This window comes from Hermetia illucens, chromosome 4 (assembly GCF_905115235.1).
Source record: "Hermetia illucens chromosome 4, iHerIll2.2.curated.20191125, whole genome shotgun sequence".
In the NCBI taxonomy this organism is placed as follows: Eukaryota; Metazoa; Arthropoda; class Insecta; order Diptera; family Stratiomyidae; genus Hermetia; species Hermetia illucens.
This window is the reverse complement of record NC_051852.1, coordinates 19,151,098-19,168,775: the sequence shown is the minus strand read 5'-3', so window position 1 is coordinate 19,168,775 and position 17,678 is coordinate 19,151,098. Positions and strand designations below refer to the sequence as shown.

Genomic DNA, 17,678 nt, shown 5'->3' with positions numbered 1-17,678 from the left:
AGAGATGAAGCTGATGAGCAGCTAGCCGATACCCTGTCCCAATATAGGGCTGATGTAACAGCGTTACAAGAGGTGCGATGGACAGGGACCGGTTTCCTGGAGAAGAGCCACTACACCATGTATTATAGCGGTCATCCAGTAAACCATGTGCTCGGAGTAGGTTTCTTAGTCAGCCAAAAAATGAAACCTGCTGTTATCGGCTTTGAAAATATAAGCGAACGGCTATGCACTCTGCGCTTGCGAGGCAAGTTTAGAAATATAAGCCTCATAAACGTTCACGCCCCTACAGAGGAGACTGCAGAGTCGGAGAAGGATACCTTCTACGAGGCAGTAGAACGAACCCTCGAAGCCTGTCCCAGATATGATATCAAAATTATACTTGGGGATTTTAACAGCCAAGTAGGGAAGGAGCCCGTATTCAGGCGAAACGTTGGCTCCCATAGCTTACACGAAAAAACAAATGATAACGGACTGCGGACTATTCAATTAGCAGGGTCACACAAAATGGTTGTTGGAAGTACCTGGTTTGCGCGGAAAGCGGTCCACAAACATACGTGGGCCTCTCCAGACGGGACCACTTTCAACCAAATTGACCACGTGTTGATCGAACGCCGCCACTTCTCAGCCTTGATGAATGTCAGAACATATACGGGGGCCAATATAGACTCGGATCACTATCTCGTTGGTATGGTGCTCCGAGCCCGAATAACAATACCACCTTGAATCCCCTCTGACAATCAGGTGAGAGTGAACACTGAAGCCATCCACAACACAACCCTCCGCAACACCTATAAGAGGGAAATGGATGCCGCAATAACCGCAGTCAACAGAGGACCTGGAGATGAAGCATCAACGAATGATCTTCACAATCACCTGAAGAACGTTATCATGGATACGGCCACAAACATACTTGGCCCCAGCCGCAAAAGGAGTCGGAACGGCTGGTTTGACGATAAATGTAAGCTAGCAACGGAACGGAAGAATGCCGCATACCGAGTAATGTTGCATTCTCAAAGAACGTGGGCACGCGCAGAGACTTATCTCGAACTCCGTCGAGCGGAGAAGCGATTTCACAGACGGAAAAAGGAAACTTGGGAGAACCAACAAGTCTGTGAACTAGAAAAGTACAGGGAGCAACCGCACCAGGCGCGCAAGTTTTACCAACAAGTCAGCAGGATGAAGCCTTATACACCTCGATGCTCATCATGCCGAGACAAAGAGGGAAATCTGATTTCCGACAGAATGGGCATATTAGAGCGATGGGTTGAGTACTTTGATGAGCTACTGAACAACCAGAACATCGGCGAGTTGGAGGTCCCGCCAACTCAAGACGACGGCAAACACTGCCACCACCAAGTTTAGGAGAAACAGTCCGTGCAATTCATCGGCTAAAAAATCATAAGTTAAATATGGAGGCGACCAGTTACACCAAGTGGTTCATCAACTTGTGCTCAAAGTATGGGACAGCAAATCAATGCCTGACGATTGGCAACGAGGCATTATCTGTCTCATACATAAAAAGGGAGATATCACACAGTGCAGCAATTATAGAGGTATCACGTTGCTGAGTACCATCTATAAGATATTCTCCACTATCTTGCTAGGCCGGATAGCCCCATACGCCCAGAACATCATTGGCCCATACCAAAGAGGCTTCACTCCAGGCAAATCAGCAACAGATCAGATTTTCTCTGTGCGGCAAGCGATGGAAAAACTGTTGGAATATGGACAACAGTTGCACCATCTGTTCATCGACTTTAAAGCCGCCTATGATAGCATAGCCACGGTAAAACTGTACACGGCCATGAGAGAATTCGGTATCCCGACGAAATTAATAAGACTGACTAGGCTGACTCTGACCAATGTGCGAGGCCAGATAAAAGCAGCAGGATCACTCTCAAGACCATTCGACATCAACAACGGTCTACGACAAGGGGATGCGCTATCATGCATGCTCGTTAACCTGGCCCTCGAGAAAGTGATCCGTGATGCTGAGGTAAATGCAAGAGGTACGATCCTCTTCAAGTCCACCAAACTACTGGCCTATATTGACGATATCGACATCATGGGAAGAACCACCCGAGACGTACAAACTGCCTTCATCCAGATCGAGCAGGCGGCAACTGGGGCGAGATCTTGGGCTGCACATCAATGAAGGTAAAATATATGGTGGCAACGTCAGCACCGAAGACGAATCAACCAACAACATCAAACCGCACTGGTCAAACGCGAAGAAAAATAAGGATAGGAGAATACAACTTTGAGACCGTTGACAATTTCTCCTATCTAGGGTCGAAAATCACAACTGATAACAACTACGATGATGAAATCCGCGCACGGTTGTTGTCAGCCAACAGAGCCTATTTCAGCTTACAAAGACTGTTCCGCTCGAAACGTCTCACCATAGGGTCAAAGCTCTTACTGTACAAGACTATGATCTTGCCAGTCCTCATGTATTCCTCGGAAACTTGGGTTCTTAGCAAGAAAAATTGCGAACTTTTGGCCGCATTCGAGAGAAGAATCCTCCGAAGAATTTTTGGCCCCCTACATGAGGATGGACGATTCCGTAGCCTACACAATGACGAAATCTATGAGCGATACCATGACCGTCCGGTTGTGGATAAAATCCGGCTCAATAGGTTACGGTGGGCGGGTCACTTAATCCGTATGGGTGAGGATGATCCCACCCGGAAAGTCTATAAGGGCAATATCTATGGTAGAAAAAGAAGACGAGGCAGACCCTGCCTGAGATGGAGCGATGGCGTAGGTTAGGACGCCAGACAGCTCGGCGCAAAACCGAAATGTCTGGAGTTCCTTATTAAGGCAGGCCTAGTCCGGATACCGGTTGTTGCGCCGTTGATGATGGTGATGAAAAAGTGTAAAGACTTAATTCGCGCGAGACTTTCGCTTGTAAGTCAGTGCTCCCCATTTGGTCCGTTCCAGCATTAGGACCCCACAATTCTCAAAGAAATATTTTCAGCTTTCCTAACTCCGCAGAGAGACTAGATTCGAATGGCATTCTCTGGACCGTGATGATGACGGCTGGGACAACAAAGCGCGGAATCCATTCTCGATGGTCCGCCTCGGCACATGATTGCACCGTAATGTCAGACAGAGGTATCGCTCCAGGCCACCGCGTAAACCTGTTAATGATTGTGAGGCAAGACTTGAATCCGCGCGAATCTCGAGAAGGGCCGATAGTGTCCAGATGGATGGTGTGAAAGCGTTTGGTTGACCTAGGGAACACATCTACTTCTTTTCGAACGTGCTTATTGATCCTGCACTTTTGGTATGCGATGCGCTGTCTGGCCCAAGAGTTTACATCCTTGTTCATGGACGGTCAAAAACATTTTTCAGTGACTAACCGGTTCATCGTCCTGATGCCTGGGTGCGCAAGATCGTGGAATACGTCCCTGCAAAAATTAGTCGAAATGAATGGCCTGGGTGCCTTTCTTGGGGTCTCGCAGAGTATGTAAGAGTTTGACCCGGAAATAGGAAACTCCTTTATATTTGAAATTTTCCTTCAGACTCTGAAGCTCCGCGTCGTCTTTTGGTGCTTCGGCGATTGCCGTATAATCGACCGAGACTGTGACCTCCAAAATTCGAGACAAAGGGTCTGCAGCAACATTGTCTTTACCAGACACATGTTGGATATCAGAAGTAAATTGGTTGATATAACTCAAGTGCCTAAGTTGGTGAGGGGAGACTTTGCCGGGCTTTTGTCTAAGCGCGAACGTAAGGGGCTTGTGGTCCGTGAACACATTGAACGGCCTGTCCTCAAGGGAGAAACGAAAGTATTTTATAGCTGGATACGCGGCGAGTAGTTAACCATCGTAGGCGCTGCAGTTGCGTTGAGCCGGGTTGTGCTGTTTTGAAAAGAAGCGGGAACTGTTGCCAGATTTGATTTAGAGCGGTGGCGTCTACCGCACTATTCAAGGTATCGACGAACACTGCTAGGGGAGCATCTGGCCTAGGAAACGTCAGAAGCGTTACCTCAGCAAGCTGTTATTTGACTGTCTCAAACACATGAACGGCTTAACCAGACTACACAACCTTGCGGGAGTCTTTATTTTTGGGCCCAGACAAGTAGGCGTTCAGGATCGCTTGATGATGAGCGGTCCTGGACAAGAAAAGACGATAGAAATCTAAGATGCACAAGAACCTTCGTAGATCCTTCATCGTGGCTGGTAGTGGAAAACTCTTAATCGCCTCAAACTTGTCTGGGTCAGGTTAGATACCATCAGGGTAACTAACTGGCCGAGAAGTTTCACCTGCTTCTGTAGAAATCTGCATTTTTCACCGTTTAAGACAAGTCCGGCCACAAGGAGACGGTGAAAAATGCTTTCGAGATGCTCTAAGTGCACAGATTCGGAAGTAGAAGTGACCAAAACATCATCCCTATATACGAAATAAAAGTTTCAATTTTGTAAAACACAGTGGATGAACCTCTGGAAAGTTTACGCAGCGTTGCACAAGCTGAAAATCACCCTAGTAAACTCGAAAAGTCCGAAAGGTGTCCAAATAGCCGTCTTTGGGAGCTACAGGGATTTGGTGGTACGCATTGGCTAGATCCAAAGTCGTAAAAACACGGCAATTCGTTAATGAGTGCGCGAAATTATGGATAGGATATCGGTCTGGTACTGTCTGAGCGTTCAGACAGCGATAATTTCCGCATGACCGCCATTCGTCGTTCGGCTTATGGACCAACAACTTTTTGATGGTCTGCAGATACCCTGTTTCATCAAATTTTCAAACTCACTCTTCGCAACAGGAAGCTACTTGGGTGGAAGAGGACCCATCTCGTGCTTCACCGGCTTGGAGAAACTACTTTCCGTAGCGATGTTGCGAAACTTTCGAAGGCGTGCGCGAATGCGATGGTTGGCGACCTCCTCGAAAATTATCGAGAGAGTTTCATCTAGGCAGGTAGAAATCTTGCCAGACGTTTGTAACGATGTTGCGGGATCTATTATGGTCCGTTTTGCAAGTCAACCAGCAGCTTATAGTGACACATGAAGTCTGTATCTGAAACGCCACGAAAACTTTCGGCGGAGCCTATAGCCATAGGTGGTGATAGCAGATGAGTTCGCGACCGCGAAACGCGATCGATATCTACCTCCCGAACGCAAAGTATCTACCGTCGCAGTGAGCTTGGTGACCGCGTCTGCCAATGTCGTCACCACTAAGCTCGTCGATTTTCCGGGTTGCGTTTCGGGAATCTTTCGCGACCACGGGGCGCGTGTACACCACGTGTACTTTGTCGGCCGTGGCGACAATTCCTCCAGCAATCCCGAGTCCGAGCAGGCAAAGATTGCCCGGATCCTCTCCACGAGTCGTTGCAGTCAGAGGGACTTTAGCAGCTCAGAATCGACCTTATCCCCACCCAGTTACTCCACCTCTCGTAACAACTAGCTGGGGGTACGGTCGCCTAGCTTCAGCTCATTCAGCAAGTGATTAAGCTTTGCTTCCTCACTCACTGAAAGGCGCCAAATCAGCTACTCCTTCAAGCGGACGTACGAGCACTCCTCTAGCACGTCCGTGACGAGTCCGATGGTCTCTTTGTCGAGACCGATAAGTGCGTGGATGAACCTTGTGGCGTCCGCCATAACGCCCAGCGCAAATTGCCCCTCCAACTGGCGAAACCACCCAGCCGGATTGCGTCGCCAGAAGGGAGGCACCCTAACCGCGACTGTTATCAACGGCGGTATCGGGCCTTCCGAGGATTCCTCTGCGCGGATCCAAGGTAGATCTACCACGCGGATGTACCAAGGTGCAGGAAACTCATCAGCAGTCTCACCTTTGGAAGCAGCGTGAACGAGGCGGTTTGCAGGTTTTGCTCCTTTTTATAGTTCGCAAAACTCACGACGGACTGGACCAAATGGAGAGCAACTTAATTTCATTCTTTTTGGTCTACGGACTCCTCTTCTTTGGGTTTAGCAGAGGAAACTCGTTAGACTCCGCCTGGCGTGAAACCGTGAGCCGTCTTTGTCCCGTTTTAATTTTTGAACCTTGGGTATTAAGTCCGAAAAGAGGAGTCCGTGGATTAAGAAGAATGGGAGTCAGTTCCTCTTCATGTGATCCGGCCCGACATCAAGTGGATACAGACTCCTCACTTCCTAAACAAAACGCATCATCTATTCAAAAGTAGTGTTGCCTACTACGATGTTGCAATGATGCCCAGCAGGTTCCCTACATATTTTGAAGCACAGCAGACGATGCATACAAGCGAAGTCAACCCGGAACTGTGGTTTTTCCAGGCAGATTCACAATTTCAGATGCATCTTGTAGGCAACGATGGCACAAGCTAACACCTGATAGTTTCTACCTTGAACTCTGTCCGATATTATACGCTTGCCATGGAATAGGAAAAGTTTGAAAAACTTCGCCTGAAGCAAGCTGCGAGGAAAAAGTTTTCACCGTTCTCTTTTCAGTTAAGTCACTAATAATGAAGTCTAGGAAGGACTATTTGGACAGTATTGAAGTCGAATTGGCGCGTGGTAACTTGAAGCCTTTCTGGTTTCACATCCATAACGCCCACAATGTCTCCTAGTTCCCTATCACTTTCATCAAATTCTCTGGCTCCACTGCTACCCCTCCCCAGCTTTCCTGTCATTTACTTCGAAGTTACTTCTTCTCGGTTCATAATTCCTCTCCCTCTTCTTCCTCTCTCTCCCTTCTGAGTACAGCTTCCTCCGAGTCTCCTGCCATTTCTCCTTTACTCACTCTTTAGTGTAGTACCTCATTGACAACCTTGATGCTAATGTCGGACCCGGCCCCGATGGCCGTCCCAATTTCTTCCTGATTGAAAACTCTAAGTTCATTTTCCTTCCCCTCTGCATAATATGCAATAAGAGTGTCACTTTGCCAGGTTATGGAAAGAAGCCCTTATTTTTCCCATACACAAACACGGCGATCATACTCTTGTTGAGAATGACCGTCCTATATCAGTCCTCTCATCATGCTCCAAGATTCTCGGGAGGTACGTCAATGATGTCGTTGGCCAACCACTTCGGCCACCATATAGCTAAGGAGCATCACAGCTTCATAAAACGTCGATCGACTGCTACCAATCTTCTGCACATCACCAACTTTGTGGCCAAATGCTTGAACTCTAGGCAGGAAGTCCGCGTCCACGTTTTTAAGGCCTTCGATTCCGTTAACCACGAGATACTATTGTCCAAGCTCGCCTCTCTCAACATTCCTCCACTACTTTCTACATGGTTTGCCTCCTATCTTTCCTTCCGATCTTTTAACGTTTCCTTTGATGATTTCACTCCTAGTCCTTTTTTCCTTCCTCTGGTGTGCCACAAGGATCCATTCTAGGACCTCTTTTATTTTTATTAACGACCTCTCTTCTGTTGTTACTTTTCCTTATTTGTTATACGCCTATGACCTCAAGCTGCTTTTCTATGTTTCGTCGCCAGTGGATTACGCTTTCTTGCAGACAAATGTGGATACTTTGGTCCATTGGTGCACAGTTATTAAGTTGGTTACTAATATCAGCAAATGCCATTTGCTGTGTTATTCGTTTCTCCCATTCCTTTCTCCTATTCTCTTGGTGGTTGTTCTCTGTCCTATCTGAACTTTATCCTCGACCTGGGCATAACCTTCGACGATAAACTCCGTTTTGGTAGCCACTATTTCGAAATCACCAACCGTGCTTCCAAAATATCAGATTCTTATTGCGTTGTTGTACTGATTTCACCTCGGTCCAACCCTCCATAATGCTTTTTAACTCCCTGGTGAGAAGTATCCTTGAGTGTTGTTCCGCGATTGGGTCCCCCTTCCGTAATTGTGATCGTCTTGTCGAAGAGAAGATACAACGCAAATTTACCTGCTCGCTCTTCTTTAAGAACCTCCTTGTAGACTATCCTTAGTTTTCGTACCTTTCGTCTTCCTTCAATAACGCAGAATCTTCCTTGATATTTGCACCCCCTTCAAACTCTCTACGGGCCTAATGGGCTGCCCTTCTGTTGATATGGTTGTTCGTAACGCTGTTTTTAGCGCATTGGGAAAGAAAACTGCAGATGTTGTACCCAATGTGGTGTCATTCGATCCTCTTCGAGTCAGTGAGGCAGCCTTCAGCATATGGTGGTCTAGGTTGGCAGCAAGTGGCGCGCTAATAGTGACTACCTAGCTAAATATGATCATTCGTCCGGAACGGTAAGCCTTGCAAGGCCAGGAAAAACATCAGTGTCACCTCGAGTAATTTATTTCGTTCCTTCGGGAAGCAAAGCTCCAGGTTTCTTGGAAAAATGTCATACCGGCCAGGTTGAGGTTGTATTCGCTGGCTACCATATCTGCAAGATCGACTTTCGACCACCAGAGCCCAAAATCCAGACAATTATGGCTTTTCCAAAGTGCACAGACTCCCCGCAGCTAAGACGCCTTCTCGGGGCTATTAATTATTATTGCCGCTGCGTCCCTGCACGCCGCTGAGCTCCAGGACTGGTTGATTGAGCTGCTTAACAGCTGTACGAGCAAGAAGGCTAAAATCAATTGGACAATGAAAGCTGACTCCGCGTTTGAGTGCTGCAAGCAGGGCATCGCTTCTGCTACTTCTTCAACTTTCCTATCATCAACTCGCCCATCATCACTTGCAAGGCCACACCGATGTAGGACCAGCAGTGAGCATACGGCATATGGACTCCATTATGCTTCTTCTCAAAGAAACTGTCAGAGGCTGAGCAGCGATATTCTAATAACGATCGCCAAATTTGTGCCATTTTCGCTACCGCCAAGGACTTTCAAAAGATTTTGGAGGAACGCCAGTTCTTGATATACGCCGACCATCGCGCACTAACCTTCGCTCTGACGCAGCGCTCTGACAGGGCCTCACCACGTCAGGGCAGACAACTCGACTTCATGTGTCAGTTTGACAAGCTAGGACCAAAACTTTGTGGCAGAGTCTCTGTCTCGCGTGGAGACGGTCCCTATGCCTACTATACCCAGTTCCCGTGTTATCAACAAGCTGCAGCCGAAAGACGAACAACTGCCGCACCTCATAGCCAGCCCTCGCCTCAAATCTCACCGACTTGAGTTGGACAGCCATGCGACCTACTACATGGAGTTCAAGGGGATGATCAAACCGTATTTGCGATTTTCACTTCGCCACCAGGCTTTTCACATCGGTCATCAACTGGAACACTCGTGCGGCGGGACCATAGCCATAGCACTACGTGTGCCATGCCAGCTCTCCAAGAACAGAGTTTAGTAATTTCAAAACTCGTGACGTTCGCTCGATGTCTTATTGTTATTCATCGATATATGCGTTCCAGTCTTGGATACGGACTCTCATCACCACACGTTCCACATTCGACCATTGGATGTATATTTTTGTTAAGGCTCTTTACATCCCCGCTGATCAAAGTCGGCAAGTTTAAGGCTTGTCCAGCTCAACCGCCTCGTGGGGGCGAAACATGTCCACAGGTCACTTTCCCACCCCGAGACCAACGAAATGAAGAAGGAACATTGAGCCGGATTTTATCGACAACCTGACGGTGATGGTAGCGCTCCTGGAGGCCAGCAGCTTGTCCTATGATGATGCGCCTGGCGTCTTCTATCGTCGTTTTTTGTTTTTCAAAAATTGAATCCATGTCTTGGTCCCACGCGTAGCCCGGGAAGAATGTCCACCCTGGCTGGCCTGGCCACCGGGGTGAGGGTCTTATTTGAAACTGTCCAAGGTGTTCAGAGGTCGCATACTAAAGACCAAGCGCTCCATTGGCCACGCAGCCTTCGGCGTATGCTGTTCCACTTTGGCTTGGGGTCCTAGTAGAACCTTCTCCGATGCAGGGAGGACGATCCCCAGGCTGTTGCTTCGGTCAATCTCCCGCCAGATCTACTTGCCCTTAACACATGGCCAGCAGACAAGCAGATCCTCGTCAGTTGGATGAGTCTACTCCCGGCCCGGCCCTACACACTCTTGGCGCATCCGGAGACGGTAAGGTAAACTCCTGGAAGGTTTTGAGATCGAAAGCGGAGTCTGCCAGGGTTGCATTTAGTTATGGATAATATTTCTTCTTAGTGTCGGGGACGTTCTTCATACTGCCTTGTCCGGAGGACGTGAAGTAGTTGAATGGACTATGACATCTTTCCTGAAACACTTGGACTACGCTGATGACATCTGTTTGCTCTTTGAAAGGGTCATGGATCTTGGTCAAATGGCTCTGTATTTGGGAAGAGAGACAAGTAGGGTTGGACTGAAAATAAACACCAACAAAATCTGACGGGTCATCGCATTCTCTCTAACTGCACTAATGGGTAGAGCATCGAAAGCGTGGATCAATTTGTATACCTCGGAAGGGTTGTTCCTGCGACGGTAGCACCGAACTGGATGTTGCCTGACTGTTCTGTGCTTTCTTTGTTGCTATAAGGAGGTAGAACATGCAAAGTGAACCCGATTGTTTAAGTAACAATCGGGTTCACTTTGCTCCAAGCCGTCATAAACACCTCTCTGTGTCGTATCATCGGAGAACGCTGGCCTGATTCTGGCACTAACGAAGAACTGAGTCGGTGCACATGTCTGGCACTCGTACGCACTGTGATCGGAAAACGGAAGTGGCAGTGAATAGGTCACACATTAAGAAGAGGTGACAATTACATGCAGTGGAACCCCCTCTCCCAAAATGGCGACGAGTAAAGCTCCCCTCTATTTAATTACTTGAAGCGACAATAAAAACACAAATTTGGTGGTACAATGCAATTTATTTTATTTTTTGTGTATAATTGATGTGGTGCGCCAAAAAAGAACGAATTCAAACGGTGTGTGAAACTAGTTTAGAGTTAACTGTGATCAGGTTTTCCTTGGGAGTTGCAAGGCCAACTATTTACTGTGTCGTCTTTGCATTAGTTTTTGCACACAGAAAACCACAACGCTCAATGCTATACCAATTACGTATATCACCCACACGAAATACAACTCATCAACTTTCAACGGCCTCAAGACGCCTTCGCTTGCTAGTTCCATTCTCAGGAAGTCTACTTGCTTCAGTTCGTAGACAACATCCCTTTGCCACTTCAGCATCAACCCAGTGTCACGAAGACGAAATATGATATCATTGAAAATGTCCTTGAATGGAGAGTCCTTTTGATTTACAACGCTAAGTAACATACTGGGAGTACACATTTTCGTCATGTGGAAAATCTTGGTTGACGGCCGCTCTTCCAGTTCCTCCAGAAAATCCTTGTATTCAGAAGGGGGCAGATACCCGAATTTCGGGTCCATTTGCTTTAAATTAGAGCTTACCAGAGAGTCATCCTCGACGAAGCGTTGCAGAACGCTTTTTGGTAAAAATTCTACTTGACGAAGAAAGTCCAGTTGAAGGCCAGGTGACAAGATTTTATATGAAGTCCTTACTAGATCCTCGGCGGTATCGATCTGTTTAGCTGAAATCGATTTAGTATAAAAACTGCTCAAACCACTTTGGTAAAGACTTAAAAGTAACATAAACTGGACAGTCGCCAACAAATTGATAAACTTTATCAATTTATTCGTCCTTAGATGATCTCGAAAGTGTATTTGTAAGGTAAGTATCCGCCAGACTCGAAAGGCAACCTCCTGGCAAATGGAGGCAGAGTTTCTCCCATGAAGGAGGTCGGTCACGGCCATAACAAAGAAAAAGAATATAACTCCAGCACCAAATAGAATCCAGCCAGACTTTTGAAAAGGTAAAACCAAATAAAACACTCTGGGGAGTTCCATCTGATATGGGATCAGAACGCATGGTGTGATGGTAGATAAGGGGTATGACAGCTTCGCATCTTGTACAACCTCCATTACCATCACTGAAGAAAAATCGATTTCCCTGTTGTCCAACATCTCTCCAACGTCAGTCATATCCTTTTTCGCGCTATGTTCAACAAAAGTCCCATTGTGCTTTTCGATAAATGCAAGTATGGTTTTCATGAAGTACCCTCCAAACTGGATGTTTCCATTTCGATCAACATATTCTATGTCACGCGATATCTCAATGGATCGTACGACTCTTACCGCGGTTCTATGAAGATTGACTAGTTTTGTGGCGAACACTGATTCTAACGACTCTATCGAAGTGACCTCTTCAACACTAACTTCAGGAAATGGGTTAAAGGTGAACACGTGATTATCCACAACCATCAAACTATAAAGGATTCGTTCCTGCCACAACCAGTCACTGAAGTTTCTAAGGGTGATATTAGGGATCATCTCCGGGAGAAAGTAAAAGATTACTTTCGCTAGCAAGTTATCCTGCAATGCAGTCTTAAATACTTCAAGGATGTTTCCTCTATTGGACTCCGAAACGAAGACTATAGACAGGACATTGGTGTTGAAGATGCTTTTAGTCTTGACATTTTGAATTTTCTGGTCCCATACAAGCTTCGGTATACTCTCCACAGGGGATTCCATACCAAGCAGAATTTCTTCGGCTTCATTTCCTCTGATATCGGTGGTGAAATATATAATGGTCCGGAAGTCATAAATTCTGGTCAGTTCTTCAACTATTTCCTTTAATTCCAAACCGAAAGTTTCGATGGCTCCTAAGGAAGTTATCAAAAGCGCTTGGACGATAAGTCTGGGTATATTCATTCTCCGGTTTCGTTTTCGTCCGTTCAGCCTAGTTTTCTGCAAAAAGGGAATCCTTTTTTTATGGGATTTAACTCATTCACCCTCCATGAGGATGGTCTAATTATGCAGGACTTACGGATTAGAAGAAGAGACTTTCAGATAATGAGACAAGACCTCTAAATTTTGCTTGTGGTTCGCCTTATGTACCTGGTGGAACTACTCCCTCCAATATGTCGTTAACGCTGGAATAGCTCTGGGTGATGCACGGTAATGAAATTCCCTATCGTAATTTGTTTCACTAGATTTTTAATTCCATCAGGACTATGTAATAATTGCAGTGTCTACGAGTCAACTACTTCCCCTTAAGTATATCTTCCGGGATTATTTAAAGGTCAATGGTGAGGGTTCTAAAGGAAGGAAACAATTCACTGGAATTTAATTACACTAGAAAATCCACCACCAGGAACGCCCCCAACACCCCAATTATGAAGGAGTTTGAGGTGGCAATTCATAATTGATATCTCCGTGGTGTTGTTGAACGCTTTTTGTTGTTCCACGTAGATTAGGAATTCGGTAGGGAAAATGGGAAATCTAATTAGTGAGAAACCGGCATCAATTACTCTGTCTTCGACCCCATCCTGAAAGTGACGGTACTGCATAATTATGCGAAAAAGGGAGGAATCTCTGAGGGGTTTTTTTTAGGTACGAACCAATGGATCCCGTATTACTATCGCTAAAGTTTCCTGGATCTAGATCTTCTATTTTTCTTTTATTTAATTAAAAAATGTGCAATGAACAGAGAGATTCTACCTTTAGGCATTATATCACCAGGCGGAGGTAGCTTACTTTACCTAGGTCTCTTTTCCTCTATCCGTGGCGATCGTAACCTTGCCTCCCCCCTGACCTTTCCGCAATTAAAGTTGGATAGTTGTGCATCCCAATCCTCCTGTCAAGTTACAATTCTCCGGACAAAACTTTCTGGTAATAACATTTCACCTGGAGTTTCCTCTAAGTCCTTCCTTTCTGGCACAAACCTCGGGCTGACGATCGCCGGATCATCTGAGATGGCCCGAAGCGCTATTCTGTAGACCGTACTCAGTTTATGTGTTACCTAAACCAAGCAGCAAAGGTTCCCACTTGGACTGCATACAGCAAGTTGGGACTCATCACAGTATGTCGCAAACTTTTTAAATTCATCAACCTATTCGCAACCACTGGATAGTTACTTACCTTGTCGTGGTGAGGGAGATTAGTGAGGAGGTTCCTCCAAGAAATCAGAGGTGACACCTGAAGTGAATCAAAAGCTTAAACCAAGGTGAGACTACCGTGATGAGGGCTGAATGGTCACAGGGGTTAAGATGTGGCCGTGAACGGTGAACTCTGGGTACCATGTAAATTGCTTTCTGGTAACTGCCTTCGGGCAAATCGCCTCTTTGCAAACCGCAATGCCTGAATTGTGAAAAAAGTTGAGAGTGTGTGGGTGCATTTTGTGGTGGAGGAAAAACAAAAGCTTCTGAGTACTCAGACCGTGATAGCCTGTACTCGTCTCCCCTGTCCAACGGAATACCCCGAATTCGTCAATGTATCGCAGGATCTCCGTTAGTAGTTGTGATGCTACCCGCTGCAAATGGAGAACATCGGAACCAAAGATCTGATGCGTCCGTAGGCGGGGCATAGAAAATGCTCCGTGGAGTCCACTTTCTCATTACAGGAGGGACACTTAACATCTTGTACAATTCCTATTCTGAACATATCTACAACTAGCGAATTATGACCTGTCAGAATGCCAACAATACTACTGCAAGTCTTCGTGCTTTTCGACAGGACAAGCGTTTCGGTATGCATGTTAGGTTCTGGCAGAAAAAGTTTGGTGTGTCTCGCAGCAATTAGGTTCTGCCACCTGTAATTGATGGTGGTTCCGGTTCCGACAAGGGGAAGACTGAACCCACTTTTATTAAAGCATCCAAGATTTCATTTCCCTCTACACCACAGGAGCAGATACCCAGACTAGTTCCAACGTATTGAATCCGGAGATAGAGTTCAAACAGTTTCTGCATTCTTAAACGATTTTCATGGTGATGAAAGTACTACTCAGTGCAGTGTGGTTATCGCTGCAGATTGCATTGCAATTGCAATCTCTTTGTTAGCATAGCATAGATTCACTAAATTATATTATCGTTGACGCCATGCGCTTGGATTTTTGGAAGAGGGTAAACTCCCCTTTAATGTTCACGAAGACCCCCAACATCCTTCAGAGTTGAATTCGCTATCTTTAAAACTGAGGAATGAACAGGAAACTGACAGTACTTTCCACGCTGGCAAGCATGTTGTGAATGTGACGCACAGCCAGTCTCTCAAGCCTTTCAGTAAGAACGATCTCAAGCTTATCTGTCAGAAGTCCTTTGTATTTGAATAGTCATCTTTACCAGGCTTCGGTATGAAGACTACCTGAACCTTCTGAAGAGAGGTAGGCACGTAGCCCAAAGCAAGACATCTTCAAAGACTGTTTCTTAGATGTTGCTTTAAGTGTTCTATACCTCCCTTTAGCATTGCTGGATAGATACCATCCATGCTGGTGCTTTGAAGTGTTCAAGGAACAGTATGGAAGCTTTCACTCTTTGGCAACGTTCCAGTTCATCCTGCAACACCTACATGTTGAAGTAGTTGCGGGCACCTCCAGCTCTCCTGGATGGTGTACTTCCAAGATTCCAGTTGGAAGTTCGTGAAAGTATCACCGGGTTTTCTAAGAGTTAAACATCGCCGACTCATCTCTGTTAAGGATTGTGCATACGCCTTGAACTCTCCCTTTCTTTTCCAGTTCCTCAGCCCGTTCTAAATGAGTCTCGCTTCTAACACTTAACGACCCTCCTATATTCACACTGTGAATTCCGGAAGTTTAACCAGTCTTCATTCTTATTGCTGTTACCAGTACGGTTCAGAAGTCGCATGGTCAATTTCCAGAGTTTTACCGCTTTATCCTCGGGAAGTAGGACAAGCCTCTTCATAGCACTTTGAAAGTGTGCAACTCATCTTCAAGCGTCAAAGAGTTCCTAGCCACCTAAGGAACTGCATTTTATTGCCAAGAAGTTCATTAAACTTTGTCCACTCCGTTCTCCTAGGGTACCATCCTCCGTTCTGTTCGCCCATAATAGGCAGATTGAATTCCAGGGATCATTAGTTAGATTGAAATCTAGGTATGAGACTTGGTCTAGCACCGGTCAGTCTGTAATCAACTCTAACCCCTTGGCAGTATATATTGTTCATCATCAACGGCGCAACAATCGGTATCCGGTCTAGGCCTGCCTTAATAAGGAACTCCAGATATTCCGGTTTTGCGCCGAGGTCCACCAATTCGATATCCCTAAAAGCTGTCTGGCGTCCTGGCCTATGGCATCGCTCCATCTCAGGCAAGGTTTGCCTCGTCTTATTTTTCTACCATAGATGTTGCTCTTATAGACTTTCCGGGTGGGATCATCCTCATCCATACGAATTAAGTGACCCGTCCACCGTAACCTATTGAGCCGGATTTCATCCACAACTTGACGGTTGTGGTATCGCTCATAGATTTCGTCGTAATGTAGGCTACGGAATCGTCCATCCTCATGTAGGGGGCCAAAAATTCTTCGGAGGATTCTTCTCTCAAAGGCGGCCAAAAGTTCGCAATTCTTCTTGCTAAGAACCCAAGTCTCCGAGAAATACATGAGGACTGGCAAGATCATAGTCTTGTACAGTAAGAGCCTTGACCCTATGGTGAGACGTTTCGAGCGGAACAGCTTTTGTAAGCTGAAATAGGCTCTGTTGGCTGCCAACAACCGTGCGCGGATTTCATCATCGTAGCTTTTATCGGTTGTGATTTTCGACCCTAGATAGGAGAAATTATCAACGATCTCAAAGTTGCAATCTCCTATCTTTATTCTTCCTGTTTGACCAGTGCGGTTTGATGTTGTTGGTTGGTTGGTCTTTAGTGCTGACGTTGCCACCATATATTTTGTCCTGCCTTCATTGATGTACAGCCCAAGATCTCGCTTCGATTGCCGCCTGCTCGATCTGGATGAAGGCAGTTTGTACGTCTCGGGTGGTTCTTCCCATGATGTCGATATCGTCAGCATAGGCCAGTAGTTGAGTGGACTTAAAGAGGATCGTACCTCTTGCATTTACCTCAGCATCACGGATCACTTTCTCGACGGCCAGGTTAAAGAGGACCCATGATAGGGTATCCCTTTGTCGTAGACCGTTGTTGATGTTGAATGGTTTCGAGAACGACCCTGCTGTTTTCATCTAGTCTCGAACATTGGTCAGAGCCAGCCTAGTCAGTCTTATTGATTTTGTCGGGATACCAAATTTTCTATTGTCCGTTACAGTTTCACCCTGACTATGCTATCATAGGCAGCTTTAAAGTCAATGAAAAGATGGTGCAACTGATTTCCATATTCCTACAGTTTTTCTATCGCTTCCCGCGGAGAGAAAATCTGATCTGTTGCTGATTTGCCTGGAGTGAAGCCTCTTTGGTATGGGCCAATGATGTTCTGGGCGTATGGGGTTGTCCGGACTAGCAAGATAGCGGAAAATATCTTATAGATGGTACTCAGCAACGTGATACCTCTATAATTACTGCACTGTGTGATATCTCCCTTTCTATGTATGAGACAGATAATGCCTCTTTACCAGTCGTCAGGCATTGATTTGCTGTCCCACGCCTTGAGGACAAGTTGATGAACCACTTATTGTTATTGGTCGCCTCCATATTTAACCAATTCGGCTGTAATTTCATCGGCTCCTGGCGACTTATGATTTTTAAGCCGATGAATTGCATAGACTGTTTCTTCTATACTTGGTGGTGGCAGTATTTGCCCGTCGTCTTCAGTTGACGGGACCTCCAACGCGCCGATATTCTGGTTGTTCAGTAGTTCATTAAAGTACTCAACCCATCGCTCCAATATGCCAATTCTGTCGGAAATCAGATTTCCGTCTTTGTCTCGACAGGATGAACATCGAGGTGTGTAAGGCTTCATCACGCTGACTTGTTTGTAAAACTTGCTCCCCTGGTGCGGTTGCTCCCTGGAATTTTCGTATTTATAGACCTGTTGGTTCTCCCAGGCTTCCTTTTTGCGTCTGTGAAGTCGCTTCTCAACTCGCA

At 46.1% G+C, this 17,678-nt stretch overlaps 1 protein-coding gene across 1 annotated transcript; it reads right to left on the bottom strand.

Moving 5' to 3' along the window:
• Positions 1 to 10,819: 10,819 nt before the first annotated feature.
• On the bottom strand, positions 10,820 to 12,562 carry LOC119656324. Its single transcript, XM_038062786.1, has one exon. The coding sequence runs from the start codon at positions 12,560 to 12,562 to the stop codon at positions 10,820 to 10,822; it is 1,743 nt and encodes a 580-aa protein (XP_037918714.1).
• Positions 12,563 to 17,678: the final 5,116 nt, after the last annotated feature.